General features: G+C 34.8%; 1 protein-coding gene across 12 annotated transcripts in view; it reads left to right on the forward strand.

Moving 5' to 3' along the window:
* The window catches only part of TBC1D15 (TBC1 domain family member 15), an 80,490-nt gene that overhangs the window by 38,332 nt on the left and 20,507 nt on the right, over positions 1–21,651 (forward strand). For 8 of the 12 annotated variants that reach the window (XM_055235747.2, XM_063615076.1, XM_055235748.2 and 5 more), the window contains 7 exons: positions 430–568; positions 4,783–4,993; positions 12,904–13,006; positions 14,372–14,569; positions 15,609–15,737; positions 16,323–16,426; positions 17,501–17,595. In XM_055235747.2, the coding sequence (XP_055091722.2) occupies positions 430–568; positions 4,783–4,993; positions 12,904–13,006; positions 14,372–14,569; positions 15,609–15,737; positions 16,323–16,426; positions 17,501–17,595 (979 nt within the window). Of the gene's footprint in view, positions 1–429; positions 569–4,782; positions 4,994–12,903; positions 13,007–14,010; positions 14,062–14,371; positions 14,570–15,608; positions 15,738–16,322; positions 16,427–17,500; positions 17,596–21,651 lie in introns of all 12 variants that reach the window. The other 4 variants (XM_063615075.1, XM_055235746.2, XM_063615077.1 and 1 more) reach the window with 2 other exon arrangements.

Raw genomic sequence — 21,651 nt, forward strand, 5'->3', positions numbered from 1 at the left:
AATAGCCACCATTGGGCTCTTTTCTTTAAATAACTAAAAGTTTGGAGGTTGGGAGCTTTTTGCAGTGGTTCTCTTGCTTTTTCCCTATAGTCAGAAGAAGACTATTTTTAGGCAGCATGGTTACATTCAAAGCAGGAAACAGGAAAAAAAGGATGAGGCTTTTATTATGAAAGCAAAGCCATTTTCGGAGTTGACTTCTGCTTATATTTCATTGGCAACTCTGACTGCAGGGGAGTCTAGTCAAGCTTCTCTAGCTTTTTTTTTTGATAAAGATAATCAAGAGAGAAAAGGATAGGAAATGGTGTTCAGTTTTCCCACCAGTGATGTCGTCTGCAGCCTGCCTACAAATATTGAAGCTGAGATGATGTTGTGGATTGAAATGAAATTTGTTTTAGACTTTAAATATTTTATATGTTATAATTATTTTAGGACTCCAGTTCAGTTGTAGAATGGACTCAGGCCCCAAAAGAAAGAGGTCATCGAGGATCAGAACATCTGAACAGTTACGAAGCAGAATGGGACATGGTTAATACAGTTTCATTTAAAAGGAAACCACATACCAATGGAGGTATGAATTAAGTCTTTTGAAATCTTAAACTGATTTGCTACAATATAATATGCTAATAAACAAAAATGCAGAGAAGATTCTTGAATGCTCCTCAGTGAGAAGGATGATTAATTTCTTTGGTTAATATATGTAAATCTCATATTTTAGTTATATTCCCTTTTCATCTCTTTTTTTTGTTTTATTGGTTGTGGCTTCAAAAAAGATTTTAAAATACTTGCTCTATTTTATAGTTATTAATGGCAGAAAATAGAACCACTTTAAAACATTCCTTTGGCTGTCCTTCATGTACATTTTTCTTTAATCTAGTAGAATTGTAATAATCATGTTATTTTATCCTAAAGTAACAGGGGGAGGCGGAGTATACTACTAAACCATACCATTCTAATTTCAGCATCTTGCTGGACTCTTCATGGCTCATTGCAGTTTTCCCTTAATATGTGTTCAGTGACTATTCTCCTTTCTACATATGTACAATCATGTGCCACATAACAGCATTTCAATGACTGATCGCCTATATGTCAGTGGTCCCATAAGCCCGTAAGATTATAATGGAGCTGAAAATTTCCTGTCACCTAGTGACATCATAGTCTTTGTATGGTCACAGCGCAGTGCATCACCTTTTCTACGTTTCGACGTGTTTAGATACACAAATACTTAGCATTGTGTTACAGTTGCCTATGGTATTCAGTATAGTAATATTTCTATATAGGTTTGTAGCCCAGAATTTCATAAAAGAAAGAAGCATTACATGGATGAGAGAAGCATAATCTGACAATAAAGATCACTTTATTAGTGGTTCTCAGCCTTGGCTGCACATTGAAATCACCTGGGTAGGTTAGATTGTTAAAAAATACTACCAAAAATCAGACTCTGGAGATATAGCCTGGGCATCTGTGCTTTTTGAAAGGTCTTCAAATGACTTTAATATGTGGTCAGAGTTGAGAACTTCTCTATAGCTGTGTAGCTTGGCAAAAAACGACTGATGTAATCCTGCTTGACCACAGAGTGGACTTACAAAGTGAACAGACTTTATTTTGTAGTTATTAAAAGTTAAAGGCCGGGTGCGGTGGCTCACTCCTGTAATCCCAACACTTTGGGAGGCCAAGGCAGGTGGATCACGAGATCAGGAGATCGGGACAACCATGGCCAAAATGGTGAAACCCTGTCTCTACTAAAACACACAAAAAAATTAGCCAGGCGTGGTGGCGCATGCCTGTAAGTCCCAGCTACTGGGGAAGCTGAGGCAGGGGAATCGCTTGAACCTGTGAGGCAGAGGTTGCAGTGAGCCGAGATCGTGCCATTGCACTGCAGCCTGGCAACACAGCAAGACTCCATCTCAAAAAAAAAAGAAAGTTAAGGAGGCATTTTCTAAGCCCATGAGTTCATTTCTAAGCTTGAGAAATTCCAGAGGTTTTAAATGTATTTCATTACAAAACTTTCTTATTTTCTAAAAGTTTTTTTTTTCCCCAAAAGAAAAAGCCTTTGTTTTTCTTATCTTTTACGCTTCTCATTTTTAACTTTGTACTTTTTTCTTTTTTGTGTGAGGCACAAAGGCAATTTGGGACAAACCTTTAAAAAATTGACTATCAGACTTATTTAATTTTATATTTCTTAAGAGCATTTTGCTTTACATTTTGTAAGAGTTTCTACTGCTACATCCTTTGTTGTTATATACCAGACAGGTTAAATGTTTTGGAAATATTCATTCCAAGAACATCGGACTGTCTCATGTTTGTTCTAGAGATCCATCCAAATAAAGTTTGTCCTTAATGTTAATTCTATTCAAGGCATATAGAGACTTACTGAACTGTTCTGCTCTTACAAGAAGAATAGAGCTGTTTGTTCAGTTCTTCTGCCATTATATTTAGTATTCTCATGTTAGTGTGTTGGAGATAGTTTTTACATGTATTTGGTAACATAGTAAATTCATTAGAACTAATTAATTTTCTTTACCTTTGCTTTGAGTAGAAAGATATTTTGAGTTCACTCTTGATTTCTGTTTTCCTTTGCAACCATTTCTATTTCTGGCTAGCTATTTGCAGCAGACTACTTTGCAGTTTAGTTTTATGTTGACTTGATACTAGGTTGTTAATTCACTTATTCAACAGATCTTTCATCTTTGACTGCTTACTGTATGCTAGCCACTCTTCTAGCACTGAGGATATTGAGGATATCGCTGTGAACAAGATAAAGTTCCTGTTCTCATGAAGCTTTTATTCTAGTGGAAGGCCTAGAATATTTGTTTGTCAGGGCTTTAAATTTAAATATTTCTTTGTCAGAGCTTTAAATGTGGAAATGTGTGAGGCATTTTCTTTTGTATGTACTATATGTCTCTTCTGTTAATGAGGGAAAAATCTATGTAAAACCTTCACTCTTGAATATGCACAAACTCCTGATAATTCATATAGCATACATACAGTATTTAATATACTTCATATGATTTTCTTGCATTAATTTAGATAAAATACTCTGTGCAACTGAAGAATTTAATTTAAAAAATTGTCCATATGTAGTTTTTTGGGTTTCTTTTTTTCTTCTTTTTTTCATTGCTGTTTTTCTGTGAAATATTTTTGGTCTTTGCAGATAAGCCAGCAGTATGTATCTGTTCTAGGTAGTCTAAGTACATTCACACTTAAATGATTCATGAATAAGTTGAAATTCTAGAACTGTTCTCACTTAGATATCAGCTTGAAGTGGTCTTATGAGCTCTAAAATATAAATACCAGTGAAACATTATGTAAAGTAGTCAAGTGGGCACATGGCACTTAATTTGGTATATCTTACATGTGAGTTCGCTGTCCAAACTGGTGTGAAAGCTGCTGGTCATTGTATATAGATAAGTTACTTTAGCTTCCTTCAAATGATACTTGTTGAAGTGTCCCTGAAATAATGATGGCACATGATTTCCTTGCAGATAGAGGTTTCTGTAAGCTGTAGATTTCTTTTTGTGAGTTCAAGAGATCTTATTGGAGATGATTACAGATAGGAAGGTGATACATCCATGCAGGTCAACACTGATTAATATGTCTTCTGATCTAGTCTTGTAAGCAACTTCCTTCTAAGTAGTTTATCTTTGTGGGATTGGTAGTGTGGGACAGAATTAATAAAGGTCTTGAGTAGCAGGATAGTATGACACTTCTTAAGAAATAACATTTTAGCAAAGGTTTTTTAAAATTTCAGAGACAGACTTGCTTATGTTGTAGTTAAATTGTTAACATGGTGTTTTAGATTAGAAGTGAATTATAAGTACTAGCATCATTAGTGAGAAGAAATAGTTTTTTCTCTTTCAGTTTTTTGTTTAAATAGTTGATATTTAAGTTGCTTGTTATCAATTACGATAATGTTCACAAACCTGGAATTTTCGCTTCTATAAAGAGGCCATAAACTCAGAACATGCTGTATTTTACATAACTATAATTTGATTTGAACTGAGGTCTTAATTTAGTAGACAGTTAATTTAGCAATTGAATGTATTCATTATTTTTGAAGCATTCACAACTTTTTATCTTTTCATCCTCAATTCCTTGCTGTACTTTGTTTTTCTGCAAATAAAATGTCTGTATATTCACTCCAGTGTTTTTTTTTATATCAGTATGCTTACTTCACTACTAGTGTAGTGTCCTAAAAATAATTACAAAAGGAAATGAAGGAATAAAAGTTTTTGTTTTGTTTTTTGACTCTTCAAGAGAATTAAGCTATTCTTATTTCGGGGGGAGTGGGACAGATAAACATTTACTGAGAATTTTCTGTATACTTGGCTTGTACTAGTAAGTTGAAAAGTATTATCTCCTAATTCTTATTAATAGAATTACAATGGGAGGTAAGTATAATTATCTCCATTTTACAAATGAAGTAACTGAGGCTCAGAGAAATTCAATTTGTCCCAGATCATTCAGTTAGTAAGATGGTAGTGCTGCAATATGAATCCAGTCTGCCTGCTTGCAAAGCCATGATCAGTTTTTTTGGGCAAAGCTTATATTTTACATAGGAATAACATTTAAAACATTTATATGTGGTAGGATAATTATTTTAAAAATCATTTTTTAAAGAACAAATAAGTTGCCATATCTAACACAGGTGGAAGCCATAATAACATGAGTGCTGTACTGATTCCCTGGGTTCAACTAATTTATGTTAGGCAGTCATGGAGAGCACTGTCAGTACCTTTTTAAAAGGTGAACAAAAATATTTTGCCCCACTTTCTTGTTTTTAAGATGCTCCAAGTCATAGAAATGGGAAAAGCAAATGGTCATTCCTGTTCAGTTTGACAGACCTGAAATCAATCAAGCAAAACAAAGAGGGTATGGGCTGGTCCTATTTGGTATTCTGTCTAAAGGATGACGTCGTTCTCCCTGCTCTACACTTTCATCAAGGAGATAGCAAACTACTGATTGAATCTCTTGAAAAATATGTGGTATTGTGTGAGTAAGTATCATATTATTTTCTACTTATTGAAACCGGATCATTGTATTAATCCCAAAGCAAACTATTTTTACTTGACCTTGGGCATCAGTGACCAATTATTTGCATACGAGGACATGAACAGCTTTGTTTTTTCTGGGATATTGATTTCTTTGGAACAATGACTGAATAATATTGTGTTATTTTAGTAATTTGAATCTGAGACTTACCACCTAATTACTGTTACGGAGAAGAGAGTAGTTTAATATTTTTTATACATTTAAATGAATGATGATGCATTAGTAATTTATGGCCTATGTATTTACCTAATTTACCGTTTAGTATGTATTTTCTATTAAATATACAATTTTACTTGTGATATTGCAACTTTAAGTCAGGCAAGTCCTAAGTCCTTTATAAAATTATTTCTCAGTTGGAAGACAAGGCCTTACCACTTTCCAAAAATCTTGTCTCTCATTTAGTTACCTGTGTGCATCTGTACACACACATGCTGCCTCACTGTTACTCTCAGCAAATATTTTTTGAGTATCTATTACATCCCAACACTGTAGTAGTTGCTTGATATTTAGTAGTGAGTAAAACAGGGGTGTTCTTGGGTCTTAGAGAATTCATAGTCTTGTGAAGGATGTCAACAAGTAAGGACTAAGATGAAAGAAGTGTAAGCTGCTTTGGGAGTTCCTGGGAAGGAATGAGGGGCACTTAATTCAGACTGGGAGTAGGGATCAAGGAAGACTTCCTGGAGGAAGAAGCATCTAAGTAGATACCTGAAAAATGAGTGATCACTACAAGGAACGGGAAGGAGATATTTAGAGGGAAGGATGTTTTAGATGAAGGAAAGAGTACGAACATGATGTGGTCACACAACAAATTAATTCAGTATTACAGGTCTGCAAAGTATGAGGAGGGGAGGGTAATACAGTTAAAGATGAAGCCAAAGAGCCAAGTAAAGTCCAAAGCACAAAGCATCTTTTAAGTCATGTTAGCAGGTTCTTCCAGTTACCCAGGTGAGATTAAAGTGGCCTGAACTGGGATAGTGATAGGAAAGATGGAAGTATTGGAGTATTTAGGATTAGATTTTGTGATGGGTTGGATATATGGAGGTAAGAAGGGAGAAGTTGAGGTTTTGGGCTTGGGGGAACTGCAGGGAATGATTGCTAACCTTCGTTCCTTCCTTCCTTTCCTTCCTTCCATGCAGTGGTGCGATCTTGGCTCACTGCAACCTCTGCCTCGTGGGTTCAGACGGTTCTCCCACCTTAGCCTCCTGAGCAGCTGGGATTACAGGCATGCGCCACCACGCTTGGCTAATTTTTGTATTTTTTTAGTAGAGACAGGGTTTCACCATATTGGCCAGGCTGGTCTTGAACCCCTGACGTCAGATTATCTGCCTGCCTCTGCCTCCTGAAGTGCTAGGATTACAGGCGTGAGCCACTGCGCCTGGCTGCTAACTTCATTTATAATGTCCTCACTTTATAGTAGAATTTAACACCTTGCCTAAATTTAGATTACATAAAGCTAGAAGTGATACAAAAACTGGAAGATTCTTGACTGTGTATTTTCTGGCATGAGATTCTCCCCTACTATGTTAATCACCTCTGGCTGGCAATAGGCAAGCTGTTCAGTGCCAGTAAGTGTAAGAAAGTCAGACCTGCTTGGTGGTATGTGGATCTTAGATCTCGAAGTGAGAACCTGTGAATAGGTTACCACTGAGAGGATGAGTAGATTTCAGGAGAGACAGTATCATGATTGGAATATAAGGTTATGGTTATTGAGTAGCAGGCATTAAAGACTTGGGAGTTTTAGCACCATAGTAAGCTCGGTATTGGTGTTGTGACGTAACTCACAAATGAGATCATTTGGTCCGAGACTGTTGATTAAAGCATAATATCTAGGATGAGGGAGGTGGTAGCTCCTCTCTCCTTTTTACTGATTATATTTTGGAGAAGTAGGCTTGAACTGCAAGTAGTAAACACTGCATTTTAAATGTGCTAGACTACCTATTCTGTATTAAAGAGATAACCAGTGTAAGGAAGGGGATCAAAATGGTCCTATGAAAAATATTTCATTGAAGGATGTGGTTTAACTTGAAGAAGAGAAATTTCAATGCAACATTAAATAAAATCCAAACTTCTTCACTGTCATCAACAAGGGCCTGCCCTGTCTTAGCTCTTAAAACAACATCTCATGCCATTGTCTTTTCCATTCTACTCATGCAGATTTCTTTCAGTTCCTAAAACCCCCTAAACTCTTTCTTGTCTTAAGGTCCTTTATGCATACTGTTTTTTCTACTTGGAATATTTTCCTCTCTTTCTGATCCCTGAGGTCTCCATTTAATGTCACTTCCTCAGAGGGGCTTTCCACGATGCCCTCTTTCCCCATCTAATGTAGTTTTCCTATCTGCACCTCGCTATCTAATTTTCTTGTTTGCTTCCTTCATGGCATCTAACAGCATACAATAATTTTGTCTATTCTTTTGTGTTTTACTCTAGAATGTATACTTCTGAAGGATAGGGATTGTATCTATCTTGTTTCCATATTCTTCCTAGTTCCTAGCTACAGTGTCTGATACATAATAAATGTGCAATAAATATTAGTTGAATGAATAAATGGCATGATAATTATCAATTTGACATATAATTTTTGAAAGGTTATTGTGAGAAACAGATTGGAGATTTGCTTTATGTGACTCTAAAAAGAAATTAGAAGACAAGTTTTAGCTCAGGAGGTAGAGTTATCTATCCTGGATGGGTTCAAGGATAGTCTTGATAACCACTTAAGCAGTTAATAGGGGTATATGTATCTTGAATGTGTGGTGGTCGTGTTTTCGTGAGAGTAGCAAGTGAAAGCTTGTTTCCTTTTCTAAATTTGTAAACAAATGAGAGGTATGAGAATCAGAGATGGGGATGGGCACACTGACCCATGCCTGTAATCCCAGCACTTTGGGAGGCTGAGGTGGGCGGATCACTTGAGGTCAGGAGTTCGAGACCAACCTCGCCAACATGGTGAAACCCCGTCTCTACTACAGATACAAAAAAGCCAGCTATAATCCCAGCTACTCGGGAGGCTGAGGCAGGAATATTGCTTGAACCTGGGAGGCAGAGGTTGCAGTCAGCCGAGATCATGTCATTGCACTCCAGCCAAGGCGACAGAGCAAGACGTTGCCTAAAAAAAAAAAAAAAAAAAAGAATCAGAGATGGTGATGAAAATACTGTTATTAGAGGGGTTTAGACATATGACATTATAATAATTCACCCCAGATTAGTTTTGAACTAAACTGGTTGTTGTTACTTCTTGACACCCACAGGCTTTCCTAATGAGGACAGGCCACTGAGGATGTGAGTGAGAGCAGAATGAAAGCACCTCCTCTGTTGATAGGCAGATCTAAGAGAGAGGGAAAGAGAGAGAGCTTGGAAGGAATTATGCCTAGCATGCACCCTACTCTTTCTCAGTCTCAGCACTTAAGTCCCTGGGAAGGAGAGTTTCTTTAGAAGTGCTTATTTCCTTTTGGAAATGTGAAGCCATGGAACGGTGTTCCTTATACATGTTTTTTTTTTTTTTCTTCATTTAATTCAAGTATTTTTTTGAATGCCTAGTGTGTCTTAGATGCAGTAGTGCTATTTTCTGGAAAGAAAGCAGTAATCAAAAAAGACATGGCCCCTGCCTTAAGTTGCAGCTATAGTAAGTGCCATGAATAAGACATATGGCAATATAAAAGTATATTAGGATAATATGTAAGTTTTCCATATGTGGGAGTGATTGAAACTCTGAGAGAGAATGAAATCAACTAAGGGGAGCATAGAGTTGGAGGAGATGTGAGCCTAAGTGATTAGTTGCACCCTTTAATGATCTGGTAAAAGAGAAAAAGCTTTGTACACTTTGTTCTCTTCTCATTAGACTTAATCATTAAGTTTTTAGTGAACCAGGATGTAGCTGCTCTTCTTGGGGAGGGAGATAGTGTCTAAAGTGACTACTTCAAAAGCTGTTCTTCTAATGTCAGCCACTGCTTTGTGTATTCTCCTGTGACACTGGGAGGGCAATTTACGTTTTGACCCATGAATGGTCTGAAATGTGTAAAAACAGTGCATCAAATATTTATCTCCAAGGCCCCTCCATACTCTAGGCTGAAAATAAGTGCTCCCTCCCTATTCTCCTTCCTGTCACAAATTATGCCCAATTATATTATGCCATATAGCTCACCATAGATTTTATAGACTCCAAGTAGTAGAATAAAGCTATTCCAAGTAGTAGAATAAAGCTATTCCAAGTAAATATTCACCAGTATTTAAAAAGTCCCAAATTTATATAAGCCATCCCCCACTGTCAGATTCTTTTTTGTTTTAACTTTTATTTTAGGTTCAGGGGTATATGTGCAGGTTTGTTAAGTAGGTAAACTGCATGTCACGGGGTTTTGGTGTACAAATAATTCTGTCACACAGGTAATAAGTATAGTATCTGATAGGTAGTTTTTCTGATCCTCTCTCTCCTCCTACTTTCTACCCTCAAGTAGGCTCTGGTGTCTGTTGTTCTTCTCTTTGTGTCCATGTGTTGTTGTTTAGCTCCCACTTATAAGTGAGAACATGTAGTATTTGACTTTCTATTCCTGCATTAATTTGCTTTAGGAAAATAGCCTCCAGCTCCATCCATGTTGCTGCCAAGGACATGGTCTCATTCTTTTTATGGCTGCATAGTATTCCATGGTGTATATATACCACATTGTCTTTATCCAGCCCACCATTGATGGGCGTTTAGGTTTATTTCATGCCTTTGCTGTTGTGAATTACAAAATTCTTAAAGAGAAATTTAAAGGCTCTTGTTCTTGTTAAGATTCAAATAAGTGGAATTCCCAAATTTTTAAGTTAAAGTTCAAATAAATGAAAATTTCTAAATATTATACCCAATTTTTATTCTACTAGGTGTCAGCCCAGGGGGTCTCATTTCCTGTCCCTGGAGCAGTTATCCTAAGTAAAACGATGTTTCCAGAGTCTTATTTCTATGGTCAAATATTGTTTTAGAGACCACAAAGAAGAGTAGTCAAGGAAATCTTGGTTTCAGCCTCATTGGGATGCCAGTGGTCACCCCTCCTGTCTTCTTTTGAGTTCAAAACCAAGAGAATTAGACCAGATAACTTTTTTTATTTTTGATTAAGCTAAATTGAGGAATGTGGCTTGCATTTGTGGCCATGTTGTCTTCTCAGTCCACTTCCTAGTGAATTAAGTCTGTCTTCATAAAGAGCTGACCTTCCTTTTACAGGAGCAGGGCCTTACCATATGGACGAGCAGAGATGGCCAGTAATCTAGGAATGGGCAACCTAGATGGCTCACAAGCGCCAGGAAGAGGCTCTGCTAGGCTAGTCATGTGTAGTTCTTTCTTTCAGTCTCAACAACCCGATCTAGTCAGTGCAACATAGGCCATCTTCTTGATGCTTAATATTTTTCAGATAGTTTTCTTATTTACCAGGAAAACAAATTGTCATATTTGTTCATGTTTGTAAGTGTTCTTTGATTTATCATCATTTAAAATGTGATATTCACTTGGATAAAAGAATGAGCTACAAATATATTTTTCTTACCTTTCTGAAACCAAGTTGGTTGCTAAGATGTGAATGAGACCTGTTGATTCCATTAAGTTATTTTGTACATTGGGCCATTTTTATATTGATACGCAAATATCCAAGCAGTAAAATATTCCCTTGAAAAGCCAAATTTGTTGTATCGTCAAACAGCACCAACCATTTAAAAGATTAGGTTCTAGATGTAAAATTTTGTTGTTGTACCTTTCTATATTTTATTCCCAGTTTTGATTGATAATCTCTGCAATGCTGTTTATTTCTTTAGCCTTACATATTGGTCATTCTCAACAGAAATATAAAATAGTTACTGCTACATTTGGGTATACAAGCATTATTCAGTTTATAATTTCTGAGTTTATTATGAGGTCTTTGGCAGAGGCTCACACCAGAGCCTGGGATATACTTCAGAATTTTCAGGAGATATGCTTCTATAGTTGTGATACTAGACTATAGTTTTCTTCAAATTGTTTAGCAGGCTGTAGTAGAATTGCTGGGTTAGCGTCATTAAAAGTTCATCTTACTGCTGCAATGAGTTTGAAAGTCTTGAATAATGTTAGCATGAGAGATCAACTTCCCAGAATATATATTTATAGATTAAATCAGTGTGGTGACCCAGCAGGTGGAAACGTTCTGGTAATATTTTGGAATACCAGTCTTCCTTATGGTGAGCTCTGCAATTACCTAGCAGTATAACAGTATACTACTTGTCCCTTGACCAATGTACTTTTTAAGTGTTTTGTTGATTTCCGTTGGGGCAGTCAGGTCTTTAATTTCTTCATATCTTCCCTCCTTCTTAGAGCTTCCTCCACCCCCCATCACAGAGCAATAGTTATGAGAAAAGAAAAGAAGGAATTTCTTTTTAAAAAATATTTGTGGTTGCTTGTTGGTAAGGCAGTCATTTCATCTTCTGATCTCCAGTTTAGTGGCCACTGTTTAAGATATGGAGCCGTAGAGTTATCTGAGCCCAGATAGCTGAAAGTTGCCTGTTGGTTCCTCTTTTATATGTATAGGCAGTGGTTTGACTTTCATGAGCATTTTTTATTTGGGTTTTAAAGAAATAATTTGACTTGATTTATTGTTAGAAACAAAATGATGGCAGTGCCAGCAGCACTGTGCTGGGAATAAAATTTTGTTTCTTTATTAGCTACTTTTCTTTTCTGATGCTGCATTTCAAAGTCCATCATTTAAAAAATGCCTTGTGAGAGAATCTGTAAGTCTGCCTATTAATTATGACCCCTCAAAATATTCAGAAAAGTAAATGTTTTAAAATGTATGTTTTTTTTCCTCCTATATCAAATGACTCAACCTCAGCCCCTTTTAAAAAGCCAAGGGGCTTATTAGCTACTATTGTATATGCAGATCGAGTGCTGTTTCTGACTATGTAAGAATATAAGATCTTGTTTTGGATTTCATATCCACTCTAGCATTACTGTTACATCCTGTTATGTTAGAATTGAGAAGAGATAACTGTTATTAAAGATCTTATCTCAAACATTTATAATAAACAGGAGGTGTATAGCAGCAAAATAACACATTTAATTTTTATTTTAAACATAGAAAAGTTGTAGATTTATTAGAACTGACTAAGTCATAAAACTCACTAAATAGAAAAAAGACTGGATAATTTGTCAGATGACTAGAAATTAGATGTCTGTTCTGAAAACATGTTGTTAAATTCTGTCATTACTCAGAAATGTGAAGAGACTTGCTTGTAGAGTTTAATAAGCAAGAACTAATAAGCATAGTATTACCCAACCATACATAATAATCTTGTTAAAATATGTTCATATGTGTGTTTGTAATTATGGTTAGCATGCTTAATGATCTTTATCAAATAACTAATATAGCTTACGTTTTTAACATTTTATATTGCAGTATTACTAAGCTGTGAATGAAGGTAGAAATCATTTCAAAATAGGACATATTTTCTGTATGTAAATATTACATACTGATGACTCCTAATGTCTGTTTTGGCTTTCTTTAATTTTTATGGTAATAAAGCCAGATATCTTGTAATGGTTTTCTACTATAATTCTAGAGAAGAATTTAGGTTCATTCCAATTTAATCCTTTTGGCTTTACCTGGAATAAAAATACACTTTATATTTGTTTTATTTATGTTATAAACAGTGTATTTAGTATTTGTTAATTTTGTATTTTATGTTTCATGTAGTTTTGAAGCTCCTTTAAAATAGTTACTAAATATTTGCTAATGTATTAATGGAAAACTGTTAAAATGTTTTGGGTTTTTTTTTTTTTTTGGTAAGGAACATTTGTGTTAGTAATTGTTCATGTAGTAATTGATACAGTATATTAGTATTTTCTACAAATCCTCTTTTTTGTTATAGATCTCCACAGGATAAAAGAACACTTCTTGTGAATTGTCAGAATAAGAGTCTTTCACAGTCTTTTGAAAATCTTCTTGATGAGCCAGCATATGGTTTAATACAAGTATGTTTCTTAGATCTATCCTGTATTATTCTGACTGCATTATTTTATATACCCCATACTTCTCATCTTCTCAGAGAGTATGCAAAATGAGACAGGTACATATATATACGTATATATATGTGTGTGTGGGTGTGTGTGTAATCTTTTTGGAACTATTCTCTGTAATTTTACAGAAACAGTAATAAGTTTTCATGTTATTTGCAAGACTCAGAGGCTTCCTTGGTTCTTGGTTACTCATAAGGCAATTTCTCCGTTTATTATATTACTAAAATTAGACATCAGTAGATTTGTATCGTAACTTTTATTGATTAGGCCAGGGATCACAGAGTAGGCCAGTTTGAACTCATTAATGATCAGTTTAGCCAAAAATCTGGTTTGAATTTAAGTAGGTTGTTTTGACGTCATGGCAATCTTATTCCCCTAAGAATATTTGAGTACTGTTCTTGCATTTGGCTAAAAATGTGCACTTAATAATAGGCAGAAGTAAATTTAATTATCACTCAGATGACTATGTAAAGTAATGAGATGGTTTATTCATTTATTATTCACTTATTCATTTAACAAATATGTGAGTGCTTGCTGTGTCCCAGCTATTCTTTTCCTGGTTTTGAAGATGTAAAGATTAATAAGATATAGAGGGAACTTTTTAGGAAAGAGGATGAGAGAGAGAACTAAACACTGTTTAAAATGGAAAATAAGAGGATAATTTTACTTACTGTGAAAAAAATTATTTAATAAATAACTATTTTTGCTAAATATGAATGAGCAAATAGTTTGGGCTTCAGAAGTTACCCTAGCACTTAACAGTAGAAAAACCTTTTTCTGTTTTCCAGGGTAGCACGGTCCTAGATAAATTATTCTCGTTGGCATGATTTACTATTCATATAATTAGATTAAAATGTCAGCTAATGTTTAAATATGACTTTTTAAATTTAGCCATCACATATTTTGTGTCAGAATAGCATGGTAGTACACACTTCAAGACATATTTTTTTTGTATGAAGGCAGGACTGCTAGACAGAAGAAAGCTGTTGTGGGCCATTCACCACTGGAAAGTAAGCACTGCGTATGTTTTCTGATGTATGCAGATTGAGTGAAGCCTGCAAATCATTTGTTTATCTGCAATTCAATCAGTAGCATTAACTTGTCATTTATTATGCTATTTTAACCAAATGAAATGATTGGCTTAGAAAATTTAAATTTTTCTTCCAAGAAAGAAAATACAAATTTAAGATAATCTTAGAACACTCTGTTTTAGTCCTGATTTCTTTTCTTTTAAAAAGCTTTGCTTTTTTGCCCATGATGGAGTATTCGTTTTTCTTTATTTGAATTAATAATGCTAATATTTTTCTTCCTACTGCATAGAAAATTAAAAAGGACCCTTATACGGCAACTATGATAGGATTTTCCAAAGTCACAAACTACATTTTTGACAGTTTGAGAGGCAGCGATCCCTCTACACATCAACGACCACCTTCAGAAATGGCAGATTTTCTTAGTGATGCTATTCCAGGTCTAAAGATAAATCAACAAGAAGAACCAGGATTTGAAGTCATCACAAGAGTGAGTAAAGATTAGTATTAATATAGCTCTTATATTTTAACAGGAGAACATGTACTGTAATTTTGGTGATATCTGCCTCTTGCCTTACAACTTTTTGCTAGTATATCTGACAATGAGTGCTTGTCCTGCCACTAAATTCTTCATTTGTTCTCTGTCTTATTACTCTTTCTTGATTAAGGTTGGATCTCTCTTCTTTGATTACCTTTTGATAATAATGAAGTTTGTTTCATTGAGTGCATAGCAGAGTGAAGAGCGAACCTTTCCTATTGCCTCTTAGTTCTGTTCCTTACTTGCATGTTTTCTCATAGCCATCAGAGACAGCTAGTCAGGATACTACTTGTAGGGCTTTTATTCTCATGTAATACTTCCTTTTTTAAGTAAGATGGGTTTTGGCCTGAATTATGGCAGATCTTTATATGTGCTCAGTAAGACTTAAATTTGCTATAATTCCAGGCTTGTACATAGTTAGAAAACTATAAATATCTAAATTTTAGTGCTTAATTAAAGGGTTTATCTTGCAAATAGCATCTTAAAATTACCAACATCTGTTAATTGAATAAAACACTATAGAAAATGCCGAGTGAAGCTAGTGGGTCGTGAATCAATTCTGAGAAATACAAACTTTAGAAGAAAAGCTAATTTTAGAATATGGTTAAGGGAATAATTATATATTCTCTCTTTTTAAATAATACAGCATATCATTTGGTTTGAAGGTTTCTTACAGAATTTACATGTTGAATGTTCTATACTTATGTAATTGAACCCAAAATAGTAAAGAACTTTCTTTTAATAACAAATATTTTTAGTCTGTGCGGTTTCCTGTTTCTGAATTTGTAACTCAGTTTGTTGTGTGTTTAATAGAAGGGAAATACATGTAATGCTAACTATTATAGTTAAACTAAACATGGGAAAATAAGGGATGATCTTAAAAGTATTAGAAGTCATGTCTGAAAAATAGTATTTTAAATTTAGTTTCTATATGCCTTTATTTCATTTCACTGGTTAAGTATGTACTTGTTATTGCTTATCTTATTTTTAGATTGATTTGGGAGAACGGCCTATTGTTCAAAGGAGAGAACCAGTATCACTGGAAGAATGGACTAAGAACATTGATTCTGAAGGAAGAATTTTAAATGTAGATAATATGAAGCAGATGATATTTAGAGGGGTAATTTAAACACTCTAATATGGCTTGTCTTATAAACTCCTAGTATTTAGGGCTTTTGTTGTTATCGTTACTGTTTTGGTGTGTTTTTTTGTTGTTGTTGGTTTTTTTTTGGTGGGGGAAGTAGGGAGGAATGAACTCTGTTATTTCTTTGATGAATGATGCCTTAAAATTCCTGGATTGAGTAGGACAGAGTGAGGTGCTTGTGATGTTCCTGGGGGTTGGGTAGAGGGATACCCTTAACTCTGGGGGAAGAATTCTTCCGTACTTAAAGTTCTGTGGGTTTTGTGAAGGAGGCCTGCATTCCAGTGGCATTTGCCTTATTCTGTAAGATTGGGCTTAGACTCACCAGTCCCACTGTCTGTCTGCTGTAGTCTACTGTACTCTGTACACTGTTTAAACTTTCTGGCAGCTGCTTACATCTTTTGGATCTAGAAGTAAAAAACAAGATGGCATTTACGGAATTGAACTATTTACATATATAAAACTACCTCTTAAAGATTAGTTTTCCTTTTTAATACAAGTTTTGTGAATTTACAGTATTACATTCTTTTTCATTCATGTGTTTAATATGCATGCTTTCTTCAGGGACTTAGTCATGCATTGAGAAAGCAAGCATGGAAATTTCTTCTGGGTTATTTTCCCTGGGACAGTACCAAGGAGGAAAGAACCCAATTACAAAAGCAAAAAACGTAAGTAATGGTCTTTTGTACATTTATCAAAGAGATTCAAGTAACCCACTCATACAAATTAGTATAGGGTTTCTAGATGAGGATTTGGAATAGACTGGGGAATGGAAAAACAACTTCATTTTTATTGTTTTAACTTAAAAAATTATGAGCATTCTAATTATTTTAAATCAGAAACACTTATTAGAAGCACCTCGTTGCATTTATTTTTGTGAATATGTAAAAAGAAGATAAACATATTCCCTTATATAAGCCTTGTACAAGCCATTTGCATACTTGAAAGATAACTATATAGACATACACTTAAAAACATCTCTCATTCATCTTGATTCATTTTTATAATTCATTACGAAATTATAAAATTGGCTCATAAGAAATATATTTGCTATTTAGATTAATTACCTTTAAATTAATTTTCTGATACTCTTATAATGGATCCTTCATTCTTTTTGGAAGAGTATTTCTATTTTAAGTTATTTCTCAGACTTGAAAGGAAACACAGACCAACTTTCCAGGTACAACTTCTTGTTCTCAGTTGTCAGTCTAGCCTTTGATTTAAAGCTATTTTCAGTCATTATGTGCATATTTAAGTTATCTGACAGTCTTCTCTTTTCAGCATGTTTACCAGTTCTTCTAAGACATTTTTACATTAACTAGTTTCTGCAATAAACTGCTTGGAAATGGAACTATAATGTCACATTTTTTTTTAAAAAAAAGTCACTTAGATTTGTATTTACAATTATTTGGAAACTTTAGTGGTTAAAATATTTCATGACTAGAATACTTTTAGAGATGATTTTAAGGATGAGATAAATGTTTTTGTAAAAGAATACCTAAAATTATTCTAGTAGTTGAACAAAGTTTATCACATAAACTTTGTGATATGTATAGGTTATTTTTTTCTTTTGTTTTCACTTATTTGTCATAACTTTAAACATTTTGCTATTGTTTTTATAAACTTACATTCCACTAGCATCATAAATGCTTTGATATACTGTTTATAGAAAAACCCAATTAAACAATGTTAAAAATAAAGTTTTCAAATAGCTTTCTTTGGTGTCAAATTGTTTTCTATAGTGATGAATACTTCAGAATGAAACTGCAGTGGAAATCTGTCAGCCAGGAACAAGAGAAAAGAAATTCGAGGTTAAGAGATTATAGAAGTCTTATCGGTAATTTTTTCTTAACAACTTTGGAAATGCAAGAGGGGATTACATTGAAATCTTGATAAGAGTAAAGAAGTGAAGATACATGCTAACAGCACTAGGGCTCAAAAGAGAAATCAGAATAGAAAAGTACATTGCAGTGTGTGTTTAATGTTCTTTGTTGTTCCTCTTCCAATAGGCATATTAATTCAGTAAGTTTATTTATAAGTGTTGATATATTTAATTTTCAGTTCCAAAGTATGAATTTCTAAAAAAGATTGTTTACCTGTATTTGCTTGTTGAATTAATTTCATTTTTAAAAAAACTTTATTTTCTTTTTTATTATGAAAGTCTGTTTATTGTAGAAAAATTAACTGTAGATGAGCAAAAAGAGGTAAATAGAAATTATTTTTGTTTCTGTCACCCAGAGATAATTATGGTTAGTAGGTATTGGCTTATATCCCTTTAGAACTTCTTTAAATATACATGTATTTCATTTTTAAAATTAAATAAATGACTCCAGATACAAAGTTTAGCATTTGAAAATAGAATAGTTACCTGGGGATAACTATTCTCTAAAACACAGAGATGCTTGATAGAATTTTATCATAAAAGCATTAGTTGCATTTCATAATCTCCATTTACAAATGAGAAACTGAAGCGTGGAGAACATAAATGACTTGTCCAAGGTCACATGGTTTAAATAAGTGCAGAGCCCAGTTTAATGTTCTTATTACACTGTCTCTGTAATTTTAGGATAGCATTGGATAGTACTGGAACTTAGTTTTGAAATTCCTATATTGTATCTGGATTTGTATATCTGTGGTTTCATAAAGAATGATAGAGGGATTTGTTACTGCTGTTAACACCCTCCCATGAAAGAAATAATTTTTTAAATTATATTTAGAAAGTCCAACATAACAGGCTGATTTGGTACCATTTGTGGACATAAAAACAGGATCTTTTTGGCAGTGATACTTTTGATCCAAAAAGAATTTATTTTTCTGAAATGTAAATTATACCAGAATAAACTTTGTCCTTTCTCTGATTAAGGCAAAAGGTTGGGAGTCCTGAGTTCTGGAGTTATCTAAAGTTTCTAACTGAAGCTTCTTGCTATTTTCATTTTCAGTAGGAAAAACAATAAGGGATTCTGATGTTTTACTCCTGCTTGAGCATAAAATATTTGAACTGGAAGGGAAGTTAGAGGTCAGCTAAACCTGTGTTTTAAGCCTCTTCTTTCTGCATGCCATATCCTTTTCCCTTTATATCAAGCATCAGTGTTGATGTCTCTGATATTCTCAACCTTTCATGTCCTTTTCTCATCCTTTCCAGGAGACTGGTAAGAAAATTTAGATATTTAAAGTCCCCATAATGTAATTTGAATTGAGACATACTGTAGCCTACTTTGTTCATTTTTAGCAGATAAAATTGAAGCCCAGAAAGGTTAGTCAGTTGTCTTAAGCCGTCTATCTGGTTAGTTTTATAGCTCAGACTCATTCATACTCAGATCTAATTTTAAGTGGCCTTTCGGCTATACAATGCTTTCTGCCAGTAGAAGTGTATAAAATAAGTTAGTTTTAAAGCATTCTTTTTCTATAATGCTTTTTCCCAAATGTATTTTGAGAATGCTTATCAAAAGCTTTTTGGGTGGTATAAATTTACTTTTGTTAAAAACAAAACTACGCAGTAAGCTTTAGGTCTTGCATACATGCCAATAAGTTGGATTTTACTTTAAGTATGATGAGAATCTATTGGAGCACTTTAAGGAAGAGTATTTTATGTATATTTTAAAATCATTCTTACTGCTTTGTGGAAATTCCATCAAAGTAAGAGTAGGAATAGGGAGACCAGTTAGTGGAAAGTAGAAGTTCAGGCAAGAAATGGTAGCAGAGGAGGTAAAAAGAAGTAGGTGAACCCGGCCATGGTGGCTCATACCTGTAATCCCAGTATTTGGGAGGCTGAGGTAGGAGGATCACTTGAGCCTGTGGAGTTGAGACCACAGTGAGCTGTGATTGTGCCACTACACTCCAGCCTGGGTGACAGAGCGAGACCCCTTCTCAAAAACAAAAAAAAAAAAAACAAAAACAACAACAACAACAAAAAGTAGGTGGATTCAAGTTATATTTTGGTGATAGAGTTGATAAGGCTTTCTGATATATTAAATATGGGGTGTGAAGGGGAAAGAGAAATTAAAAAATAGGACTCAGTTTCTGACTAGAAAACGGGCAGTTAGTGATACCCCTTATGGAGATGAGGAGAAATGGGGTATGGTGAAATTGAATCAAGTGTTAAGGTATATATACCTTAAGGTGAAACATACAAATGGAATGTCAAATAAGTAGTTGAATAGTCTGGACTAGTCTGGCAGGAGATAGAAGTTTGGGTATTATCAGTATAAATATCCATGGAAACAGACGTGCCACTTAGTGGAAAAAGAGACTTAGTTATTAGCATAAATTGGAACACTAAGCTTGTGGGAGTTATTTCTATCCTACTGCTCAAGGTCTGATTTTTCACACACAAAAATTCGCAACCTCTGGCATGAATGGGTTTAAATCACCAAGGGATATTTCTGAAAACCAAATTGATTATTTCAGGCATTCATACATTCATTCATTCTTTCGATAAATATTACTTAATGCCTATTATGTAGTAGGCTGTCCTCTAGGCATTGGGGATTCATCAGTGCACAAAACAGGCAAAATTCTTGCCCTAAAGGAGTTTTCATTCCTGTGGAAGAACAGACAGTAAACAATTTAAGTAAGTAACATATGTGGTATGTTAGTGATACATGCCAAATAGAAAAATAAGGCAAGGAAAAGGGTTAGGATGTTTGTGTGCAATGTTGCCATTTTAACTTGGGCAAGCAGAGACAGCTTTTAGTGGGAAAGTGATATTTGAACAGAAACTTGAAAAAGGGAGGGGGCTCTTTCGCCACTCCTGTTCAGTGTGGTATTGGAAGCCCTAGCCAGAGCAATCAGGCAAGAGAAAGAAATAATAGGCATCCAGATGGGAAGAGAGGAACAGCAACTGCTTGATATAAATGGAAGAGGATATGGCATATGGATATTGCTGGGTTTTTTGTCTTTCAAGAGACAGATTCTTGCTTGTCACCCAGGCTGGAGGGCAGTGGCACAGTCATAATTCACTGCAGCTTGGGCTCAAAGGATACTCCAACCTTGGCCTCCCAAGTAGCTGGGGCTACATGCACGCACCATCACACCCGGCTAATTTTTAAATTTTTTTGTACAAATGGGGTCTCACCATGTTTCCCAGGCTGGTCTCCAACTCCTGGCCTCAAGCAATTCTCCCATCTCAGTGTTGCAAAGCATTGGGATTATAGATATGAGCCACTGTGTCCAGCCAATATTGCTGTTTTTTTGTTTTTGTTTTTTACTAAGATGGGAAAAACTGTTAGAGAAGAAAGTTTGGAAGGGAATATTTAGAATTCAGTTTTAGACTTTAATTTTGAGATGCCTATATTGAATGTCCGTAAGTTAATATGTTGAGTTGAATGTGGATATATAGGGCTGGAATTCATGGGACTGGAGATAAATTTAGGGGTCATCAACATAGATAGTATGAGATTATATAATACTATGAATTATGAAACTAGATTACCTCAACAAACTAGGCATCAAAGGTACATAACCTCAAAATAATAAGAGCCATCTATCACAGACCCACAGCCAACATCATACCAAACAGGCAAAAGCTGGAAGCATTCCCCTTGAGAACCAGAACAAGACAAGGATACCCACTCTGACACTTCTATTCAGCATGGTACTAGAATCAGACAAGAGAAAGAAAGAAAAGGCATCCAGATAGGAAGAGAGGAAGTCACCCTCTCTTCACAGGCAATATGACACTATACCTAGAAAACCCCATAGTCTCTGCCCAGAGGCTCCTAGATCTGATAAACAACTTCAGCAAAGTTTCAGTATACAAAATCGATGTGCAAAAATCAGTAGCATTGGTATACACCAACAGCGTCCTAGCCGAGTGCCAAATGAAGGATGTGATCCCATTCACAGTAGGCACAAAAAGAATAAAATACCTAGAAATACAGCTAACCAGGGAGGT

Source organism: Symphalangus syndactylus, chromosome 13, assembly GCF_028878055.3.
Source record: "Symphalangus syndactylus isolate Jambi chromosome 13, NHGRI_mSymSyn1-v2.1_pri, whole genome shotgun sequence".
In the NCBI taxonomy this organism is placed as follows: Eukaryota; Metazoa; Chordata; class Mammalia; order Primates; family Hylobatidae; genus Symphalangus; species Symphalangus syndactylus.